Source organism: Trachurus japonicus, chromosome 21 (genome assembly GCF_045865225.1).
Source record: "Trachurus japonicus isolate A0001 chromosome 21, Traja_1.0".
In the NCBI taxonomy this organism is placed as follows: domain Eukaryota; kingdom Metazoa; phylum Chordata; class Actinopteri; order Carangiformes; family Carangidae; genus Trachurus; species Trachurus japonicus.
Window position 1 is genome coordinate 27061994 of NC_140927.1, and position 23906 is coordinate 27085899.

The 23906-nt window shown below is 40.5% G+C and overlaps 2 protein-coding genes across 6 annotated transcripts in view; one reads left to right on the top strand and one right to left on the bottom strand.

The window, feature by feature from the left end:
• Nucleotides 1-8526, bottom strand: part of ift88 (intraflagellar transport 88 homolog) — a 29222-nt gene extending 20696 nt beyond the window's left edge. Inside the window, exons 1-13 of one of the 5 annotated variants that reach the window (XM_085766045.1) lie at nt 8303-8526; nt 8080-8142; nt 7903-7962; nt 7423-7476; nt 7239-7302; nt 7084-7153; nt 6670-6760; nt 6084-6188; nt 5149-5251; nt 3593-3939; nt 2671-2741; nt 2473-2559; nt 1572-1671 (exon numbers count right to left, since the gene is read on the bottom strand). In XM_085766045.1, the coding sequence (XP_085622171.1) occupies nt 1572-1671; nt 2473-2559; nt 2671-2741; nt 3593-3939; nt 5149-5251; nt 6084-6188; nt 6670-6760; nt 7084-7153; nt 7239-7302; nt 7423-7476; nt 7903-7962; nt 8080-8142; nt 8303-8383 (1296 nt within the window). In that variant the 5' untranslated portion in view covers nt 8384-8526. Of the gene's footprint in view, nt 1-1565; nt 1672-2472; nt 2560-2670; nt 2742-3592; nt 3940-5148; nt 5252-6083; nt 6189-6669; nt 6761-7083; nt 7154-7238; nt 7306-7422; nt 7477-7902; nt 7963-8079; nt 8143-8302 lie in introns of all 5 variants that reach the window. The other 4 variants (XM_085766044.1, XM_085766041.1, XM_085766042.1 and 1 more) reach the window with 4 other exon arrangements.
• A 496-nt stretch (nt 8527-9022) lies between these two features.
• Nucleotides 9023-23906, top strand: part of cryl1 (crystallin, lambda 1) — a 36748-nt gene continuing 21864 nt past the window's right edge. The window contains exons 1-6 of the mRNA XM_085766060.1: nt 9023-9154; nt 10243-10350; nt 13183-13309; nt 16918-17079; nt 20218-20313; nt 22629-22727. Of these exons, the coding sequence (XP_085622186.1) occupies nt 9129-9154; nt 10243-10350; nt 13183-13309; nt 16918-17079; nt 20218-20313; nt 22629-22727 (618 nt within the window). The 5' untranslated portion in view covers nt 9023-9128. The remainder of the gene's footprint in view (nt 9155-10242; nt 10351-13182; nt 13310-16917; nt 17080-20217; nt 20314-22628; nt 22728-23906) is intronic.

The following is a 23906-nucleotide window of genomic DNA, read 5'->3' on the forward strand; positions in this document are numbered from 1 at the left end:
TCTGTAACTGGAGACAGTTTGGAGCTGCTCCGTTAGTGGACCAGCGTTCGCCACAGAGCAGCTCCACTGGTGCAGCTCAGAGCTCACTGGGAAATCAAATCAGTGGTTATATCATTTCCCTGCAGATTTTCCTCATGGTCTGTGGGTTTTACACCAATAACTGCTTCTCCAACGTGCTGTTATGTGGGGAAAAATGGGCATGCTGAGGTAGTAGTAACATGTCAGGAGGAAGGAAAAGAAAGAAAGAAAGAAAAAAAAACCCAAACAACCCAATCTGAACGCATGGAACATGGAAACAGAAAGCACACATACCTCAACCTTAGGCATGCAGATGGGAAGGAAACGAGACAAAAGCGAGAGAGAGAGAGAGAGAGAGAGGGAGAGAGGGAGTGGAGGGCAATGAGAAGAGCAGAGGTCAGAGTGTGACGCTGCCTCAGCAGGAGAAAACTGACACATGTAAACAAACAGCACAGGCCAACAACTGTACACAACCAGAATTATAAATAAGTAAAAAAATAAATACATGAACATTTTGAAAAAAAGGGAAAAAAATGATATAAAAAGAAAAACAAATGTTACACAGGGAGATACCACTCACTTCATGAATTTTGATGTTCAAAATTCATAAAACAATTTCACAATTCACAATCACACAACTGTGAGATTAAAAAACAAGTATGTATTACATTTACTAAAGGGATAGTTTAACATTTTGACATATTGGCCCATTGCCATAATCCCTATAGTCATAGCAGTAGGTTTGTTACCTTTAATTGTCGGTGCAAGCTATTTTTAGAACGGCGGAGCAGAGCGGTGAGCTGCTCAGAGCTACGCTACGGAGGCTCATGGGATTTCTTGGTTTCCCTCATCAAACTCATCAAATACACAATCCAACAACTCCACAACGCTCTGGTGGACAAGTTGTGAGCTGCACATTCACCACGCTATGAGATAATAACACAACGTTATGAGACAGAGTTGTTTTAGAGGCAAATTCATGCAAAACCGCTGATGCACGTTCCCGTCGGGGGCAGTTTTTCAGCAAACAGTCTCTGCATTTGCCTCAAAAACAACTCGTTGTGTTATTATCTCATAGCGTGGTGAATGTGCAGGTCACAACTTGTCCACCAGAGCGTTGTGGAGTTGTTGGATTGTGTATTTGATGAGTTTGATGAGGGAAACCAAGAAATCCCATAATGAGCCTCCGTAGCGTAGCTCTGAGCAGCTCACGGCTCTGCTCCACCGTTCTAAAAACAGCTTGCACCGACAATTAAAGGTAACGAACCTACTGCTAAAACTATAGGGATTATGGTAATGGGCCAAATGTTGAACTATCCCTTTAATACTTATGTCACACATAGTTTGAACTTCTGCATGTCCTCAAACACTAAATCAGTTAGGTGGCAAACATCTGGACTGAGTTACACTACTATGACACACTATGGTAAGACTCAGAGCTATGACTTGTTTTGGAAGTAAAATATTTAGTGTTTGTTTGTTTGTGTTTGTCACCGTCCTCTGCTACAGCTGAGTGACGTGGCCCTTCATGCCGCTGACACCTACACACTCACCTGGTTGAAGTCCTTCTGCCTCAGGTAGGTGATGGCCTTGTTGATCTCCAGATCGTTGGCGAGCTCCACGTACTGAGAGCTCTTCACCATGTCCACACACCTGAAACACAACCAGTGTGTACTTTATGCAGGTTCAGCAACTACCCCTCCAGACTGTGGGGTATTTATTTAGTTATTAAGTAAGAGAAAACACTTCAAGACAACTTATAACATCTAATTTAGATTAATTAGTCCCAAAAGAGGAAATTCTGATTTAACATCTGAAAGAGAAATTCAGCTAATTAAAGCAGAAGTAAGTGATCGGCCGTTTTCGCTAATGCTGTGTTCCAGGTAGGCTTTTGAAATCGTAAATTACAGCTTCAAGTCACAACTACGACTTTGTAGCGTTCCAGGTAACCCAGCTCGTGTTTTTACCGACCTGTTGTCTGTGAAAGTCACTATAACGGCCACTCGTAACTTCTGACCCGTGAACTCGTACCAGATCGAACTGGTACCACTTCACGGTCGTAAAAATACGAGTTTCCTTGAACGCACCATAACAGTCCTCGTCCCTACGTCGCCACATTCACGGCGTCCCTTGGCTGCACACACAGCCCTGCATGCCGTTCTCTCTCCTCATTGGATAAAAACTGTAGGATACAAGGAAAGTTTTCTCCTGGGCTCAGAGCAGAGCAGAGTGACTGACAGACCCGTGTTTCAGACCAAACACTCTATAGAAGTGATTGCTGTCGGAAGATATAACTATTTAAGACTTATATTAACACAAATATATCACTTACTTCTGCTTTAATACTGTCAGCTATAACTTTTTTGAATCATCTCATGCACTGTGTGCCCTCTGGTGTTAACACTGCAAGATGAAAATAAATAAATTAATAAATAAATAACAGCAGTAACAAACCAGTCAAATCCAGTCGCAAAAGACGTCTCGATAGCTGGAGCGATGAGCTTGGCTGAGGTCATGATGCACTTCTCAGCCAGGACTTTTCTGTGCAACAGTTCACAGGGACAAGAACTCAATCCGATTTGATGCAGGCAATCTGTTTTTTGTTTTTTAATTTTGCTCTATTTGCAACTGTGTGTGTGTGATTTTTCTTACAGGTCTCTCTCCATCTGGTGAAGCTTGTCGTTCTTAATCGCCTCGATGACCATGTTTGAGTTGGTGTCGTCCTGAAAAGAGTCGACAGGAGAAGGTTTAATTCAGCGAGAAGTTCAGAGATCAGCAACACTTTCAGCATCATGCACACGATCTGTTGTGAGCTACAGAAGAAAGAGGAGTAGCTCTGAAAATCACACGAACTGACATTTGTTTATTTGAAGTGTTTTGAAGTGTTTTATCTTATTCAAACAATATCAAGCAGCATTTTTAACCACATAACTGTGTCAGAGGCTTTTTTTACACAATCTAACAACTCCACAACGCTCTGGTGGACAAGTTGTGAGCTGCACATTCACCACGCTATGAGATAATAACACAACGTTACCACACAGAGTTGTTGTAGAGGGAAATACAGAGACTGCTTGCTGAAAAACTGTCCCTGAAGGCAACGTGCATCAGTGGTTTTGCATGAATTTCCCTCTAAAACAACTCTGTGTGGTAACGTTGTGTTATTATCTCATAGCGTGGTGAATGTGCAGCTCACAACTTGTCCACCAGAGCGTTGTGGAGTTGTTGGATTGTGTATTTGATGAGTTTGATGAGGGAAACCAAGAAATCCCATAATGAGCCTCCGTAGCGTAGCTCTGAGCAGCTCACGGCTCTGCTCTGCCGTTCTAAAAATAGCTTGCACCAACAATTAAAGGTAACGAACCTACTGCTAAAACTATAGGGATTATGGCAATGGGCCAATTTGCCAAAATGTGGAACTATCCCTTTAATAGTGATGAACTGATGTAAACAGGATTTTTCAAAAAAAACAAAAAAAACAAATGCTCGATGTTGTAGGAAAATCTCTTTACAAAAAATAAATTTGCTCTACATTAGTGTAGTTAGTTAGTGAACATGTATGAGTGAGACCCACGTTCGAGGGGATGTACTTGTCGTCATCGTCGATGCCCAGCGGGACGGCGATGAGCTTCTGAAAGGCCTTCTTCATCCTCTCCCGGTCACCGATGGCGTAGTAGCACAGGATGAGGTTGAAGCCCGTCCTGATGTTGGGGCTCTCGCTCATGATGTGTTCAAAGGACGTGATGGCGTCCGAGTACTGGCCCATGCGGACGAAGACCACGCCGATGTTCTGCATGATCTTGATCCTCATTTCCTTGTGGGCGTTAGAGATCTGATCCAGGGCCATCCGGTAGAACTTGATGGCTTTGGGGTAGTTCTTCTGTTTGAAGTAGATGTTGGCCATGTTGACCTTCAGCCGACCTGCAGACGCAGCACAGACGCAGTCAGAGGGAAAACTAGTGCAACTCGTATAACAAACAATAAACTAGTCATTTGCATTTTTGATCCATAAACTCAGATTAGATGTTTGTTTGTTTTCTAGTGTTTTTCTCATTCTTATTCCCGTGCAACAGGTTAAAAGACTATTAAAGACTTTTGTTGTTATTATGATGATTTGTTAGTGAGAATCGCAGTCCTTGAATCACAGTAAGGAACATCCTCTCTGGTTTATTGGGATATTAAAGGACAATTCCAGGCGAATTCAACTCGGGGGTGTATTTTCATATCATTTTAGGTCTAAAAGAATGAATCTGAAGATTTTCAGTTTAATGTCTCCTGTTTTGCGGTAGTTGCGTCTGTCCCCGCGTCGCTACGGCAGCAATGAATGGGAGTGGATGTAAGTTCCGCTGTTTAGGCTGTTTCCATCCCTCAAAGCCGCAATTTTTTTCCACAGACAGCGTCAGATGGAGACTCAAACATGCACCGAGAAGTTTATTTACTTCAAGCAAGCCGACATGTTTGTAAAACTAGATCTAATTCAAAGTCTCCCGGAGTCTCGCGCGAGCCCGAAGTTGCAGTGCTGGTGTATTCAGGCGCAGTCGGAGCTACCGCTTGTGTCATAAACACAGGAATATCAACTCTTTACTTGCTTGAAGTGTACATTTTTTTCCACAGACAGCGTCAGGTGGCGACTCAAACATGCACCCAGAAGTTTTTTTTACTTGAAGCAAGTAAAGAGTTGATATTCCTGTGTTTATGACACAAACGGTAGCTTTTCCCACTGCATGTGAACACACCGAGCACGGCAACTGGGTCTCGCGTGAGACTCCGGGAGACTTTGAATTAGATCTAGTTTTACAAACATGTCGGCTTGCTTGAAGTAAATAAACTTCTCGGTGCATGTTTGAGTCTCCATCTGACGCTGTCTGTGGAAAAAAATTGCGGCTTTGAGGGATGTAAACAGCCTAAACAGCAGAACTTACATCCACTCCCATTCATTGCTGCCGTGGCGATGCGGGGACAGACACAACTACCGCAAAACAGGAGCAATTAAACTGAAAATCTTCAGATTCATTCTTTTAGACCTAAAATGATATGAAAATACACCCCCGAGTTGAATTCGCCTGGAATTGTCCTTTAAAACATAAGATTTTCTGTCCTTCCTGCTCTGGCGACGAGGACTCTGCTCACCTGCGTTATTGAACATCTTGTTCTTCACAATGACCTGGTAGCTGTTCAGGGCCTCTGGGTACATCTCATTGTTTGCGTACTGGTTGGCAAGGTTGAGCAAAACCTAGTAAAGATAGAAATATTTCTAAGTCAAGTGATGAAAGAAACAGGCAACAGAGTCTGGAACTGATTCATAGGAACTGACTTCACATGTAATCTGTGCTGTGTGCGTTCTATTTAGTTATTTATTAGTAGAAGTAATTGGCAATTTTTTATATAATTCAGTGACACAATTAGATATTTAAATCACTACAGTTGAGTTAAACAGCAAAAAGGGTTTTCCAAAGATGGTTTAGCGAAAAAGGGTGAAGTCCACACACTGTTGTAGCTCCTCAGATGTTTATTGTAGGCTATAAGATCACATATCTTCATCAGGATAAAGGAGAAAAGAGACACCTTGCTCATATAAGTTATTGGTCCCACCCCTCAATCAAACCAGGGATGCAGCTCAGATGAGGCAACCAAAAAAAACATACAAATCAATAAGAATCAATACAATCTGAGGCTGTTATTGGGAAATAAAACGGTAGGGAACTGAGGAACTGAGCAGGTTGATAGAAAAACAATACACATACAGTATAAATACAGATACATAGATTCTAAATATTCTTCAAACACTCATCTAGAGAAGATTTGTTGAATACTTGTTGTTTTTCTATTTATCTGTATTCATATGTATTGTTTTTCTATCAACAGTGTGCGGACTTAACCCTTTTTCTAAAAGCCTGTTTGTTTGTTAGTCCTGCACCTGTAATACTTTGGATGTGCTCTATCCTACTATTGTTTTTTCAAAGATGGTGCCTAAGCTTTTAGGCATTAAATTGCAGGTTACAGGAGGTAAATGCTCCATTATTTCATCGCCAGACACGGACACACAGCCGCCTCTCTGTACTTACTGAGTAGGTGAGGTCTAAATTGATGTGGTCTGCGTTGCCAGACTGTTCCCTCTGTCTCACCAGCGTTCGCTCCTTCCTCCCGGCCTCTTTGGCTTTTTCAAGAGCCTGTAGAAACACATCACACACACACACACACACACACACACACACACACACACACACACACACACACACACACACACATACGCACAGTCCACAGAGAGACAAACACAAAAAGACACAAAATTGAGTGAGCAGATGTGACGGCACCATCATGCATGTCTAAAAAAGAACAATACCACACATCAGTAAAATGTGATAAATACTGTTCATCTGCCAACACTGACAAGAATAACAAACTCACTATGTTGTAATACTTTTCTCACACATGAAAAAGCTCTGGAATACAACTTTATGTATTCACCAGTAATGGGTTTAAAACCAGTGACAGATGAGCCAAATGCTTCATCGTGGTGTTGTATTTGGTCTTGGAGTTCAGAGCTGACACCATGAAACCTTAATCGCTGCCTCACTCCGAGGCTCCTTCTCTCTAAATCCAAACAGCCATTATAACTAAACACCATGTTAAACAGTGACGGGCTCTGACCAGTTGTAAGGCTCCAATGCTCTGCGCCATGCAGCTCTCTTCTATTAAATCATTCACTTTCTTCTCCAGGATCTTGATCTTCTCCTCTGGCCTGCAAGACCAGGAGACACAGGAATACAATTTACAATTCAAACAGGTAAACATGTTGGATTTATCCATTTATATAGACAGATATGTACATATTTATTATTTTCAGGATACTCTCCACTATAAATGAAGAATTCAGTATTTATTAATGCTTAACTAATGCTTAATAGTGTGTACTTATTATAAAGCGTTACCACTCTTTCAGATGTATATAAGCCTGTTTAAATCTACAGTATAAACACCATTATTCAAGAGTTCTCAAGAGCAGAGTCACAATTGCTGACTTTGTATGATGTAGCAACACTCTGTGAAACTGTGACGACTCACGTGTCCTCATTCTTTGCTTCCAGTGGAGGTGCAGGGCCTTTGGACTGGCCCAAGGGGTCGAAGGTTGAGCCTAAAAAAGACAAAATTTAACATCATTAGACAGTTACAGTCTGGCTTTATTACTGAATTGGTCATTCAAACTTCCTTAGACTCACCACGAGTCAGTGAGGAGGTGTAACCTGCTGCTCTGACAGCCGTCATTGGTCGGGCAGCTCCATCCTGCTATGTTTTACATCAAAACATAAATACAATACATATAAAATCATGTTATATTCTTCATGTTCAATACAAATTTAACAGGAGCCTTCATGCAGACTCAAATGGTCAATCCCCCCTCACCTGCACAGCTCCAGTCATAGGTCTGCCCATTGAAGAGGTCATGGGGATCCGAGTCTTCAAGAAACAACAAGCATAAGACAGGTGAAGGCTGCATGACAATATGTTTCATTATGCAAATATGAGTCAAAAACTTCACATTTTGTGTCACTATTACTACACATGTGTATCAAACTACAGCATGTCATGAGTTTGGTGTCTTTTCTCTCCTGATGTTTGTGTTTCTCCGCTCTCTCTTCAGTACTCACCACTCATCATTGTCATTTATTGATATATAAAGAATATGAAAGTGATTTGTACAGTGCAACTGATAAAAAGTATTTTACCTGAACTTTCAACTCATATTTTGAGTAAGAATTTCAGAGACCAAAATGTGAGTCTGATTTGTTGATTTTTGATAGGTAAGTTGTGAAAAGTATCAAGTGCTGTCTGTTCAGAAAATAAATAAATAAATAAATAAAGACTGAATTTGAAAGTACTCACCCCGAAGGAAGAAGCTAAAGGCCGAGCTCCCATGGCAGTGCCAGGGAATTTGGCAGTCATCTGGCAAATGAAAGATATATTGCATTTTATATGGGAATTGATAAATCAGAGTGCAATTGGGGTTTTCTCCACACATATAACTTACACACATAAACATTTACAGAATACAATACTCACCGGGGGTCTTCTTCCATGACTTGTCCTCACTGCCTGCTGGAAGCCCAAATCATTCTCCAACTCCTTGACATTGAATAATAACCAGCTGGTTAGTTTTGATTCTTTACACACACGACGTTGTACAACGGAAAAGAAGAAGACGTCAAGTCGAACTAATAATTGCAAATATGATGTGTTGTTTCTCAGCCCCTGGTAAGAGCTTTGAGCTTAGATGCTAACTTACCTCGGAGTCAAATGTTGGATTATAGTCGTTGTAACCTGAATAAAGATCATCCTCCTCTAGAGCCAGATGAACGTTTTCCATGGCTCTTTCTCCACGAAGCTGCTGTAACTGGATGTAGACAGTTAAATGGAAAAAATAAGCACTATCTTTTTTAATACGCTAAGTAAAAGCTAATGCAGTTTTGTTGTCGTTTCAGGGATTCAATCCCACAATTCAGAGCGACATGGGCGGGACGATTCGCTTTCCAGGGTTGTGATTGGTTGCTGCCGCGTCGATCATCCTGTAGCGGTAACATGATTGGCTGAGCTGCTGACATGAAGTCCGTTGCCTGGATACAAGCAAGCTACCTTTTTTTTTCTTTCGGTGCTGATAAAGTTCCTTCAAAAAAAAGTGTAAAATTTGGTTTGCTGTCAGTCCATTTTTTTTTGTGGATATGAAATTTACCTAAAAATAAAACAAGTTGTACAAAAAAAATGTAATCATTTTCCATTTGGTTGTTTTCAAAGTAAAGAGAAATGTCCTTTTCATGCAGATGTAAACAAGAAAGATACCGCACAAGCGTTTTTCCCCATTTTACTTCTTCTTCTTTTTTTAAGTCTTAAAAAACTAAAAATAATTTCTATTTAAAACTTATAACAACAAAACATTATAGCGGAGGTAAAAGCTCGGCGTTAAAAAAAAAAAAACACTTTTATTGTGCTTTTTGGCCCTCGAGGTTGCCGTACCGGGATTGAGCAGCGTGACTCCAGATGGGCGGGGCTACAGTTCTGATAGAAACACTGACCCAAGCTGTGAAGCCAATATCTGCAAAATAAGCTCATCTGACATGACGACCATCACTGTGATCGGCAGGTGAGAAGGAAATGTATATTATACAAATATGTTCGGTTTTTTTTGGCTATTTCTAATTGTGGAAAATATTCCATTTGCTGTCATGAAAGTTTCCTGGTAAATTCCTGTCGTGTTGCATGTCTAAAGTTTGGTTTAACGTTCATGGTTTTTGCATATAATCTTAAAGCCCCTGCATTTCCCTTTTTAAGTCCTTGTAGCATGTTTTATGCTGTACTATTGTTAGATTTCCCTTGCTTTTCATTGATAACCTAGCAGATATCCTACTGATTTGCCTTTATTAGGAATAGGAACGCCCAGCTATAACTTAGGCAGTTCACTCGAGGATGCGTTGATTCAACGTTATGGTAATTTTGGGCGACATACAGTAGGCTGCTGTGGTGACGTTGAGCTGCATTGCATTGTGTTTGCAGCTGTTCTCGTTATTTTGTCCACCCCACTAACTAAAATAATGGCTAAACAACAACAGACTCAGTTCAACAGCACCACAAACTGCAGCCTCCAAAATGAAACTAAAGTTGAATCAACACCTGTTAAACAGTCAATTACCTACTGGGGGAGGGTTCACTGAACCACTACTGTATTAGGCTGCATTAGTTTCAGTCAGGTGTACCCAGTAAAGTGCCAGCTGTGTGTGACTAGACCAGCCTCAATCGACTCATCATTACAGCCTATGTTTACATTTTAACCTGCTTTTCTGTACCTGGTTCATTATTTCTACACTCTCACTTAAACTTTACCATCCTCTGCACTGACCTCTCTTAAACCTGAAAAGTAAATACTGAACGTCACAGACAGGAAAAACAACTCCATGTGTTCAGGTCAGGATAGAGACAATGTATGATTTACACCGCAGAATTGTAATAATCTGTGCATGTAGAGACATGTAATCGACTTGTGTGTAAAGAAACAAGACAAGAAGACAGGAAATAGAAGGAACTGTTACAGTATGTGTCAAACTACAGGAAAAACATCGACAGACTTTGAATGGCTGGAAATGATTGTACAGAGTTTTGTATTGTTTTCATATACGTCGTACAATAAACAGTAGAGAGAAGTTAACATCCTGAATGTGTGTGTGTGTGTTTCAGTGGGCTGATCGGCCGCTCCTGGGCCATGGTGTTTGCCAGCGGAGGCTACAAAGTGAAGATCTATGACAACCAGCCAGGACAGGCAGCGAAGGCCGTCACAGAGATCAGGTCAGACCCCCAGTCTTCAGCCTTTATCACACACAGTGCATTATTCATTATTCATTTCACTTTCATTACAATTCAGCTGGCCTGTGAAGGGTTTGTGAGTAGATTTTTTCTGGAAGATGTAAGCTGATCTAAGTTGAGGCTTGAATTAAAGGGGCCAATGCTCTAACACAGTGGTTCTCAAAGTTTTACCACTTTTTTCAAAAAAATTTAAACTTTTTTTGCGAAATTTGACAACTTTTTTTTTTTTTTTTTTACTTTTTTGAGAAATTTTACCACTTTTTTCTAGAATTGTTTTTGAGAAATTTTACCAGTTTTTTTCTAGAAAATGTTTAACTTTAAAAAAAAAAATTTATTTAGAATTTTTACCACTTTTTTCTAGAAATGTTTAAACGTTTTTGGAGAAATTGTACCAGTTTTATCCAGAAATGTCTCCACAATATTTCCAAAAATTCACATCATTGGTCCTAATTTGAACGTACATTAACTAAAAAAGGTAATGTTCTTTGGTCTCAGAACAAATATTTGTATATTTCTGGTGTTTGTTTCAAAATTTTGTCCAATGGGGGGGGGTCCGTGGTCTAATTTGTGTCAATTTAGGGGTCCTAGATGTAAAAAGGGCTGTCCTTTGAGCATCAGGTCGATGCCGTGTGCAAAAAAGCCAACCAGCGCATGTACTTTATTCGGAAGCTCAGGAACATAAACATTGACTCCAAGTTCATGGAAATGTTTTATTCTTGTTTTATTGAATCTGTCCTGACATTTGCTTTTATCTGCTGGTTTCGGTCAATTAACCAAAAAACCACAACAGACTGAGTGTGCAGTGACATTGTTGGCACTCCACTCACAGACATTACTCTTCTGTACAAAACCAGGGCCCTGAACAGAGCAAAACTTAACCTAACCCTGACCCTAGCCATCCCTCAGCACCTGAATTTAAACTGCTTCTATCTAGACACAGATTTAATGTGCCCAGATGCAGGACTGACAGATTTAAAAAATCCTGGATTTCCAATGGCTATTAGCCTTCTTAACAATTGATAGCACTGTGGTCACTTTAACTCCTTATTGTTGTGTATTCTATCATCACTCTTTTAATTTTTAGCTTCACGTCATCGTTTGTGTCACTATTGTGTATTTTTACTGTTGTTTTTTGCTGCCGGCTGCACCGAAAATTGCCCTCCGGGGACAATAAAGATCTCTTGACTTTGATTTGACTTGACTTGACTTGAAGCAGTGCTCTAAGAGATCAAACTGTGATTCATTTTCCAGTTATAGTAACGCTGACAGATGTTTAATCAGGTGTATCGAAGCTGCACTCTTATTAGTCATTGCTTTGCACCAGAGAATTACGTCATTATGGATTATCAGCCAACAGGAGCAGGTGTTTACCCTGAAAGGATTCAGTTTATTTCCCAGACATTTCATCTCCTCTCAGCTCCTCTTGCTCTGTTGTCTGGACTCAGGTCAGTTTGGCTGTAAAACATTAAAGGGAACATTGACAACACGTGTAAACTGGCTTTAATACACCCTACACGATGACTCATGTGTCTAAAATCTAAGCTGTTCCTCTTCTCAGCGCTTCCAGGGGCAAACGCATGAACGCTGCATGATCAGTCGGCTTCCTCTCACTACCAGAACACATGAACAAACATGAGATCAGGCTTTAAAACAGGTTCTCAGCCCAGTCATGGCTGGTTAAACATTACTGTGGGATGACAAAGGACTTTTTGTAAAAGCTCTGCAGTTTTACTCTGGGAAACAGTGTCAGAAAAAAAGAAGACGCAAACTAATTAAATTCACTTTAGGCCTTGAATTTAATAAATAAACATAAACTTTGCATCAGGATCTCATTTATTGCGATGTAATTTATCGTGTACATGATCTCTAGTAGAGTCAGTTCACCTTATGAACAGCAGAGGGCGTCATCATACTGGAGTTTCCAACGTGTGTGTGTGTAACGTGTCTGTAGTAGAGGAGGCTGAAGTTTCAGGACCAGTCAGTGAAATGTAAAGTCATGAAGTTCCTCAAACAGCCATATAGCCTCCATGACAGCAGGAATATCATATAATGTAAGTGTAACTATGACGACTGGCCCTCATCCAATGTCCTGTATTTAAAGCAGAAGTAAGTGATATATTTGTGTTAATATAAGTCTTAAATAGTTATATCTTCCGACAGCAATCACTTCTATAGAGTGTTTGGTCTGAAACACGGGTCTGTCAGTCCCTCTGCTCTGCTCTGAGCCCAGGAGAAAACATTTATCGTATCCTACAGTTTTTATCCAATGAGGAGAGAGAACGGCATGCAGGGCTGTGTGTGCAGCCAAGGGATGCGCCTGAATGTGGTGACGTAGGGACGAGGACTGTTATGGTGCGTTCAAGGAAACTCGTATTTTTCCGACCGTGAAGTGGTACCAGTTCGATCTGGTACGAGTTCACAGGTCAGAAGTTACGAGTGGCCGTTATAGTGACTTTCACAGGTAAAACAGGTCGGAGAAACACGAGTGGGTTGCCTGAAACGCTACAAAGTCGTAAGTTGTGACTTGAAGCTGTAATTTACGATTTCAAAAGCCTGCCTGGAACGCAGCATTAGCCAAAACGACCGGATCACTGACTTCTGCTTTAAACTACATGTAAATCGCTGCAGCCCACATTGTTCTGCCAATAAAAATCCAGGTGTGTTGCAGACTCATGAAGTTATTTTTATATTTTGTTAATGATTCCTTTGATATTAAAACAGCGTGTGTGTGTGTGTGTGTGTGTGTGTGTGTGTGTGTGTGTGTGTGTGTGTGTGTGTGTGTGTGTGTGTGTGTGTGTGTGTGTGTGTCTCCAGGAAGCAGCTGCAGGAGCTGGAGCAGGCCCACATGCTCAGAGGGGAGCTGAGTGCAGAGCAGCAGCTCGCTCTGCTCAGCAGCCACGACGACCTGGCTCAGGCTCTGGACGGAGCCTTCTTCATTCAGGTAACACGCCGGACCAGAACCAGAACCAGAACCAGACCCAGAACCAGAACCAGAACCAGAACCAGAACCAGAACCAGAACCAGAACCAGTCTTTATGACTCAAAAAATGAAAGTTTCAGTTTATAATCCACACAGCACAAGGTTTTATTCCAGATGTGGAGGTGATTTGTATCTGACCTCAGTGATCTTCATAACAATCATGTGTTAATTTACCATAACTGCATTTTTTTTATAATTAAAGGGATAGTTCAACATTTTGGCAAATTGGCCCATTGCCACAATCCCTATAGTCATAGCAGTAGGTTCGTTACCTTTAATTGTCGGTGCAAGCTATTTTTAGAACGGCGGAGCAGAGCCGTGAGCTGCTCAGAGCTACGCTACGGAGGCTCATTATGGGATTTCTTGGTTTCCCTCATCATCAAACTCATCAAATACACAATCCAACAACTCCAAAACACAAATTGTGACCTGCACATTCACCACGCTATGAGATAATAACACAACGTTACCAGACAGAGTTGTTTTAGAGGTAAATTCATGCAAAACCGCTGATGCGAGGGTCCATCGGGGGCAGTTTTTCGGCAAGGAGTCTCTGCATTTGCTTCGAAAACAACTCTGTCTTGTAATGTTCGGTTAGTATCTCATAGCGTGGTGACTCCTAAAACTATAGGGATTATGGCAATGGGCCAATTTGCCAAAATGTTGAACTATCCCTTTAAGATGTTTAACACTTAACTGTTTAAAAGTTTGTAGAAACTTTCTGATATTTTGTCTTGTGGCGTTTTCAGGTTTAAAGTGTTTGGATGATTTCCTCCTTCATTTACAGATCATCCACTTGAGGTCACACAATAAATCAGTGCTGTAATCTCAGTGTTTGGTGCTGGCGTGGCCTTTTTCAAACTGACACTCATTGTCCTCAAGGGGGCGCAACATCCTTGGGTCATTTGTGTCTCATAATCGTGTGACACCTCAGAAAACCACAGTTCAAATAGTGAATAAAGCTAAACAAACATGACAGACAAAGGGAGTTTACAGTTGTACCAACAGACTCAGAGGGTTCAGTCTGCTTTCAACAAGAAGCACAACTGGTTTTTATAATAAAAGTAACATATTTAATGCTCTTGGTCTTTATTTACTTTGCTTAAATGATCAGATACTGCATCTTATTTAATGTTTACAATGATCGTTATGATTTTTAACTGCATCTGTCAAAGCTGAATAATACATTTTGGTAACACTTTAGGTTAGGGAACACATATTCACCATTAACAAGGTGCTTATTAATATGCATATAAGTAGCTTACTAGCTCCTTATTAGTAATTATTAAGAAGGTATTAACACCTTATTCTACCTCTATTACACCATGAATTAAGCTTATTCATTGTGAATTAATGAATTAATGCTATACTAATTTACTGTTCTTGTGCTACTGCCCCTGTAAGGCCCCAATAACCCACTGGTTATTCATATCATTATTCAGAAACAAGTAAACAACAATGCATTAATTGACAATGAATAAACCATAATTAGGAGGAGTTAATATCAGGAAAAATTTTAATTCATGGTGTAATAGAGGTAGAATAAGGCTATGTAGAATAAGGTGTTAATACGTGCTTAATAATTACTAATAAGGAGCTAGTAAGCTACGTATATGCATATTAATAAGCACCTAGCTAATGGTGAATATGTGTTCCCTAATATAAAGTGTTACCTAAATTTTCTAGATAATATCATGAGCAGTATCCACATCATAAGAGATGCAAATAAGTGAGAGTGTGAAAGTAAAGTGTGTCATAACAAGGACGGCACTACAGTAATTACGATCACGTTCTCCACCACCAACATGTTTGTTTTGGAAAACCACATGCTCATTATTTTTTACTTTCTCTCAGTGAAGGTAAAATGCAAACGAACCGCTCCAACTGAAATCCTGACTCAAACTGTAAACCGCAAAATATCTGTAAAAATAATCACGTCTGTGGTTTTATTTATTTGGCATATCATTGATTCAGCTCAAACATCTATTGTATATAATTAATCATACAGCTGATATTTCAGGATGTAAATGTTCGTCTGTGAGGCTGATTAGTTTGATTGTTGTTCATCACAGATTCACCTGTGACCCGGTCGCAGCCTAAACTCGGGATATCAGAGCTTCGTTGGAAAATTAGTCATGTTCCACGGGTCATTTTTCAAGCCGTGTGTCACATGTTAAAGTTTCCATCTCAGGGTCAAGTCAGGTGCTGCTCCGCTGTTGAAATCTCAACATTTAACACCAAATCCCTCAGCTCGTCTTTGTTTTTTGTGCTGTAGAACAGGGACTCATCCGTAACACGGACACTTCAGAAAGGTCACTTCCTGTCAGAGTCACTGTGACTCTGCTGAACCAGACAAAGCTGCTCTTCATCTCAAGCCGGGCTGGAATAAATCAATATCCTGCTAGGAATCCAGTCCATACAGGAACAACAGATTAGACGGCGCTACAGTTTTCCTCATCACGTGACGCGTCTAGAGGAAGTGCAGAACTGGTCACAGAAGATTGGATGGTGTTAATGTTTTCTACCCCTTTTTTCAAGAAATCCTTTCACAAATTAGATAATATAGTGTATAATATGTATCTTAGCAAAGAAGAACAACAGCAACTACAACAAAAGTTGCATAAGTTTAAGTAATGGCTGCAGACCAGCCATCTACTCATCATCCTAGTAAATTCCTAGGTCTGAAACAAGTCGCCATGCAACATACAGTATATACACACACTTCTACATGCACATGCACACATATATACATGCAAATACACACATATATCTGAGAACACATATAAACCCATACAAACATACACATTGTAGTGTTTATATTTGACTGTAAATGCTCTGCTGTGTTCACGCTGTCACATTGTTGTCTGTGTAGGTTTCCCACAGGTATGCGCAGCCTGTTATTCCAGTTCTTTGATGAGCGCTACAGTATTTGAAGAGACACATTACATTATTTTTAGCTTTTGACATACACACTCTGTTTCCTCGCTCTGTCAGTGCTGCAGACATTAGAAATGTACTCAACTTAAAAACTTCCAACTGGTCGTATCCAGTTTAGGAAACATGTGAACCACGAAGCCTCGGGCGACAGTTACTGCTGCGGCGATGTGCAGAAGGTTGAGTTCACCTAAAGCTGAGGAGAGCATAGTTATCACTCATGTAGAGCAGAGTTCACATTCACAGACAGTTCTGATTTACTTCTCCAGGTTTTAGATAGATACAGTAGATAGATAGATAGATGGATAGATAGATAGATAGATAGATAGATAGATAGATAGATAGATAGATAGATAGATAGATAGATAGATAGATAGATAGATAGATAGATAGACGGCCTTGAGAAGTGCAAATTACATTCATTTACATACATTCCCACATTTCATTTCATTTAAGATACAGGAAACTGCTGTTTTATATAAGATTCACACTGGTTATATCCACAGAAGGTTTTCAGGAGTATGCATGATATAACTTATGTATTTTACTGTTTTTAAAAGAATCAGTGAGGGTGTAAATGACTCACAACCCACCCTGTGTGTGTGTGTGTGTGTGTGTGTGTGTGTGTTTTCCAGGAGAGTGTATTTGAGCAGCTGGAGGTCAAGCAGAGCGTGTTCCAGGACATGGAGCGTCTGGTGGGGAAGGAGGTCATCCTCAGCAGCTCCACCTCCTGCCTGGTGCCCAGCAACGTCTTCTCCAAAGTCCAGGACCAGAGCCGCTGCCTCGTCTCCCACCCGGTCGGTGCCGCCGCCGCTGCACTCACATACACAACTGGGAGTCAAGTCAAGTCAAGTCATGTTTATTTCTAGAGCACATTTAAAAACAACAGATGTTGACCAAAGTGCTTTACAAACAAGATTAGTTCAAGCAAAGACAGGACAGACACAAAGAAACATTAAAACAACAAGTGAGTAGAAATAATGGTCGGCCTATGGGAGGTTCTCATGAGACTGAATTAAAAGCCAGAGAGAAGAGATACGTTTTTAGCTGTGTTTTAAAGATGTCTATGGAGGGTGAAGATCTGATTGTTTGTGGGAGACTATTCCATAGTTTGGGACCAATAGCTGAAAAGGCTCTGTCACCTCTTGTTTTTAGTTTTGTAGGTGGGATAAACAGCAGTGACTTGTCAGTGGATCTGAGCAGACGAGAAGTGGAATAGGGGGTGAGGAGTTCTGTGATGTAATCAGGTGCTAATCCATGCAATGCTTTAAAAACAAATAAAAGTGTCTTAAACTGAATTCTATATTTAACTGGTAACCAGTGAAGAGTAGCCAGTACAGGTGAGATATGGTCGATCTTTCTGGTACCAGTGATGAGTCTTGCTGCTGCATTTTGGATTAACTGTAAACGAGATAGGGCTGATTGGGTGATTCCGGAGTAGAGAGAATTACAGTAATCTAGTCGGGAGGAAATGAAAGCGTGAACCAAGGTTTCTAAATCTTTGGGTAACAGGAATGATTTGAGTTTTGCAATGGATCTAAGATGGAAAAAGCTTGTGCTGACTACTGAATTGATCTGTTTGTCGAATTTGAATCCAGAGTCGAAGATGACACCAAGGTTTTTTGCATGCTGTTTTAGATGTGAGGATAGAGGACCAAGAGCACTGATGATGGAGGAAGGAGTGTCTGTGGGGCCAAAAACTAGGAGCTCGGTTTTATTTTGGTTGAGCTGAAGGAAACTTCGGGCCATCCAGGATTTGATATCCTTAATACATTGTAGTAATACACTGATACTACCCAGGTTAGATATTTTTAACGGGAGGTATAACTGTGAGTCATCAGCATAACAGTGGTATGAGATATTAGGGCAGTTTAGATCTATGTCCTAATGGTGGATGTCCTATAGCTGTCACTAGTGGTGGGAAACAGTTAAGATGTTGGACCGTAAACATCTGAAACGTCAAAATAACTTCTAAAATAAAGTTCTTAGATAATTTCTCCTGCGGCCGACAGGAGGTTAAAGTAAAGGTCAGTCAGTGCAGCATGCAGTCTCACCTCATCACGACCATTTTGTTACATATCTGCAAACAGAAATCTTTATCAATGTCCAGTTTTGTTTATCAAATGTCAAGACTGTGGCGTCTTGAGTTTTACTTTAGGAAGTTGCAACAAATTTTAGTCTTTTGTCTCCTGACCCTGAAAACTAACAATGCTGCAGCATCATCACAGCTGAGGGTCAGGAATGACGTCTACCTTTTCATTTAGTCAGATTATTATCATTTAAACATGAATAAAAAGAGGAAGAGGAGTTTGATCTTTTTTTTTAGGAGCCAGGCAGCCTAAGAGGCCCTGTTGTTTTTTGTCTTTGTTTTTCTTATTTTTGTTGTTGTATACTCTTTAGATTTCCTTGGTGACTTTGTTTTGTATTTTTATTATGATAAAAAGGACAGAAACAAAGAAAGAAAGATTTGTATAATCATTCAGCTTAATGTTTCAGTTGGGCTGTTGTCAACGACGCCACAGCCCGGTTGATTTTCTTTTCTCTTCAGACATTTTACAAGTTAACGGACAACTTGACGCCACCCCTCAATCATTCGAAGCGACAGGTGTAGGTACATGTCTGGAACAAAGACTAAAAAACGGGATTAATTATGAACAGTCCTGTACTTTTCCAGCAGGTTTTTGCTGAGTAATGATGAGTAATACTGTACAGAGGCGGAGGTGTCGGCAGTGTTGGGCAAGATACTTGGAAAATGTAGTGAGCTACGCTACAAGTTACTCTACATGAAATGAAGCTCCATGTTGGACGTTGCGCAGCTTTTCGGACAGAACAGAACAAGAACTTTATTTGTCCCTACAGGGAAATTGGCTTTAACTTTTAATGGACACTGAATTACACACAAAGATTAAACACAACATAGTGAGAACACACAAACACAGACACACGCCTTGAATTAGGTGCAATAAAAAATAAAAAGTACATCAGCTGTTCAGTAGTTTGATGGCTTGTGGGACATATGAATATTTGGATTTTTGTAAATGATGGTGGGCGGTATCGTCGCCCAAACGAGGAGGCAAGGGGGGGCTCACTGCTTCTGGTCATTGATGATGTTGTTTGCCTTCTTCAGGGCTCTGTCCCTGTCGATGCACTCAAGGCTGGGAAGTTTATCTATATTTATTTAGCATGAACATATCATTTAAAATAGTATGAACAATCATTATGATTGAGATGTGCGAAGGGGAGGGATGAAACCCAAAAGGACTTAGAATGAAAACCTCACCCATGAAGAACATATTCAAAAACCAAATTTGTTACAAGTAAAGACAAAAAATAAGGAGTTCAGCTTCTTTCTCAGATTTTTCTTTTGTGCCTCCGTTGCATTTCCAAACCAGCAGATGATACAAAATGTTAAAACGCTTTCAATAAAAGCACAGTAAGACATTTTCAACATTTTATTGTGAACGTTACAAGACAGCAGTTTCTTTTAAAAAGTGCATTCTTTGCTGGGTCTTAGTGCCACTACTTGTACAGTAACTTGTCGCTACTGCCCAACACTGGGTGTAGGATCATGTTCTGTGGTGGTAAATACTAAATAAGGTTCATGCTCTGCCAGATGCAGATTAAACACACTGTTCTTATATAAAGAATAAATAAATAAATAAAATAAAATAAACACACCCACATACCAACTTTACCAGTTTGTGGCGCTGACGTGAGGAGACGTCACACGTGTCAGTGAACGCAGCAGAGCCAGGAAAGACAAAGACAGACACAGAGAGAGAATCGATCAATAAGCTGCACTGATAGGAAACAGAAACAGAGAAGAGGAAATCAATAGTGTTGGTCGGTGTTGACACTGACACTGCAGGTCTCCACTGATCTAAACCAATGTGCAGCTCAGAGTAACTCAGTGTGTGATGTGTGATCGTCCCCAGGTGAATCCACCCTACTATGTCAAACTGGTGGAGCTGGTACCTCACCCTGAGACAACAGACCGTGTTATGGACGCCACCCATGCCCTTATGACCAAGGTAAAAAATGACACATTGCACAAGCTCTGGGCTGCAGAAGCAGAATACACAAGAGCCAATGACGTCGTCTTTAACAGATTGAGATGAGATTTAAAGATTAAGAAAGTGAAAGTGGTGTGTTGAAAGCACATCTGAAACAATCAGAGTCGATCCGAAGTGTTTTGCAATACGATACAGGAACAGCTACGAGGTGATGATGCGTTAACTGCTAAAAAAAACACACAAGACAGATGACAAACCTGAGGCATAGTTGAGAAACCCAATGAAAACATGTAGATTTCAAGCTCATTTCACAAACCAACAAATCGATAATGACACTGTTGTCAGTAAGAGTCTCACCCAACCCTGCAGCCCAGGTGTGGGTCCAGTTTTTGTTCTTCACTGTGTTTCATCTGAACTGTAATTAAGGCAAAGACCTGAAAAACGACTTTAGAAATGAACAGCAGTGGGTCTGGTCCAACTTTTATGACGGTTTCACTCCTACCTCTCCAACCGACAACAGTTCATCAGCATCAACAACTGCACCTCCCCCACCGCTCCCCTGTCACAAGGTGTCCCCCAGGGGTCGGTGCTCGGTCCCCTCCTCTTCATCCTCTACATCCTCCCCCTTGGCCAGATCATCCGTCAACATGGACTCCATTTTCACTGTTACGCCGACGATATCCAACTGTACATCTCCACCAAAGCCATCACCAACAACACCCACTCCACCCTCAGCAACTGTCTCACAGAAATTAAATCTTGGATGCAAACAAACTATCTTCAACTGAACAGTGACAAATCGGACATAATCATCATTGACCCCACATCCCGCACTAAAGCCAGCCACAACTTCTCCCTCACCTTTGATAACTGCACTTTGTCTCCCTCATCCATGCATTCATCACATCCAGACTGGACTACTGCAACAGCATCCTCTATGGTTCACCATCCAAACTCCTCAATAAACTGCAATACATCCAGAACTCAGCCGCACGCCTGCTCACCCACACCCGCTCCAGAGATCACATCACCCCCGTCCTCCGTGACCTGCACTGGCTGCCCATCACTCACCGCATACAGTTCAAAATCATCCTGCTCACACACAAAGCACTTAATAACCTGCCCCCCCATGCTAAAAACACACCTTTTTAAATCAGCTTTTAATACATAATTTCTGTGTGTGTTTTATATTGTTTTCTATGTTTTATACTGTCTTTGCTGCTTTTAACTGAATTTATATGTCTTGTGTTCTTAATTGAATTTATTGTATGTAAAGTGTCTTTGAGCTTTTGGAAAAGCGCTTATAAATAAAATTTATTATTAGGGCCAGGACTCGATTAAAAAAATGAATCGAATTAATTAGAGGCTTTGTAATTAATTAATCGCAATTAATCACATTTTAATCGCATATAAATATTTGACCTGAGAACAGTGAGAAGCATTTTTTTTCACATGGATTTTAGTAAACCATTGAATGACTGAATACATAAGCTTAAGCATTCAAGGTGGTACTTAACCAAGACCAACAGACTAGGGATGCAAATTATCCATTAATTCATTAATGGATATTTGATACATACAGATTAAATGGTCTTTCCTTCCAATACACTATGATGATTACTGTAGTATTTAACTAGGCTACTTAAATCACAGTAGCATAAACTGATTTGTTGAACTCAGCCTGATGTAAACATTAATAAAACTCAGTAACCAATCACACAGCAGCTCCATGTTGTCCCTGTGTGATGTTCAGGGACAGGTCAGGACAGTCTGAAGACAGAGCTCTGAGGGTGAAGTCCTGTCATAATGAGATGAGCTGCACCTGTGACAGTGACAGGTCATAGATCAGCGCTGCAGCTGAGCAATTAGCGCGATATAGAGCATTTAGCGTGCGCCCGTGTCTGTGTGTATCTATGTGCAGGCAGAGATCAGAGATGGTGTTTTAAATAACCATGCTAGCGTTTCACCAGCTCTCATCTCTGCCAGTCAGCCTCTCAAACTGCCGCCTCTCTCGCGTGTGGGCGCACCGCACGTAGACACACGTGAGAAAAAAAAATATATATATAAGTAATATATAATATAAGTGCGATTAAAATGTGTTAATTTTTGTGTAATTAATTAATAGTAATTAACGCGATAAAGTCCCGGCCCTATTTAATATTATTATTATTATTATTATTAGTTTAATATGTAAATGCACCTGAAATCACTGCTCAGTCTAATTCATGTGTTTGGTTATAAACTCAGGCTTTGACCACAGCTGCTCCAGACACTGCTCTTGTTTCTTAAACCTGCAGAATCACAGGCGTTTTCTCTGATTTCTCTTCTTTCAGGTCGGCCAGGCGCCCGTCCGCCTGAAGAGAGAGATCGACGGCTTCGCACTCAACAGAGTCCAGGCGGCCATTATCGCCGAGTCCTGGAGGCTGGTCCAGGTTAGAGTCTGCTCCTGTACCCTGCTTTTAGACACTCTATTAATGCAGCATTTAGTGTTAATTAAGACTGCACTACAAAGCCCTAATGTACATTTCCCATACAGAAATGTATATATATAAAATAAATAAATAACACAACTTCCTGGATATATGAAGATACATTTTTATACATAAACAGCAGGGGAATCAAATGTGCAGCCCACCAGAGGGTCAAATTTGGGATGAATTTGCCAAGTGTGAAAATTACATAGAAGACAGAAGAGACATAATCTTGTTGAAATATCACATATTTTTCTCAAGAAATGGAAAGAAAGGAGAGTTCATTAACTGTAAACATCTTAATAATGTACTTGTTCTTCTTTACACTAAAACAAAGGGAACATTTTTGAGTTCTCGTTATTTATGTGTTATTATGATATTTCACTGGTCCGGCCCAGTTGAGATCAAATTGGGCTGTGTGTGGCCCCTGAACTAAAACGAGTTTGACTCCCCTGATATATTATACAGTATTAAACAATGTCTGTATGATTCATTTTTATATGTTGAAAGATGACGCCATCATGTTAATAATATTTGCTCATGATATAAATACAGATATTTGTATAGACCAGATGCCAATAGTTTCAACTTCCAATAGGTTGATTTTATATGTCCATAAATGTCATATATAGAATCACATTTCCATATGGGTTAGTTAGGACCACCATCTGCTATTTTAACATCTAATTTATCATATAAAAATGACTATGCTTGTGTATAATTGTGCAATATCAGCATACCAGTAAAAATACAGTAGTATTTTATAGGACATCAACACACTGTTAGTGTTGGATCCTAACGATGCTCCGGTGGAGTGTTTGTTTTTCTCTGTGGAGCAGAGCTGCTGGGTGTCAGAGAGACTGTGTGTGTCTTTGTGGAGCTGCTGAAGGTTCAGTAACAGGCAGGAGAGAGGAAGCTGCTGTCTGCTGTAATCTCTGAGCTCTCCTGATGACAGCGGCCATTACCTGATCACTCAGGGAGGAAACGGTCAGAGTGGTGGTGACAATCGCCACCTGAGCTGAACTCACATGAGACTCGGTGTGCCCTCTTTTATTTAACAATGTGGAGACAGAAAGATGTTTTGACTTTTGGGGCAAGCTCCTAAAAGTCTGTTTCCTACATTTCCCATGATGCATTTGA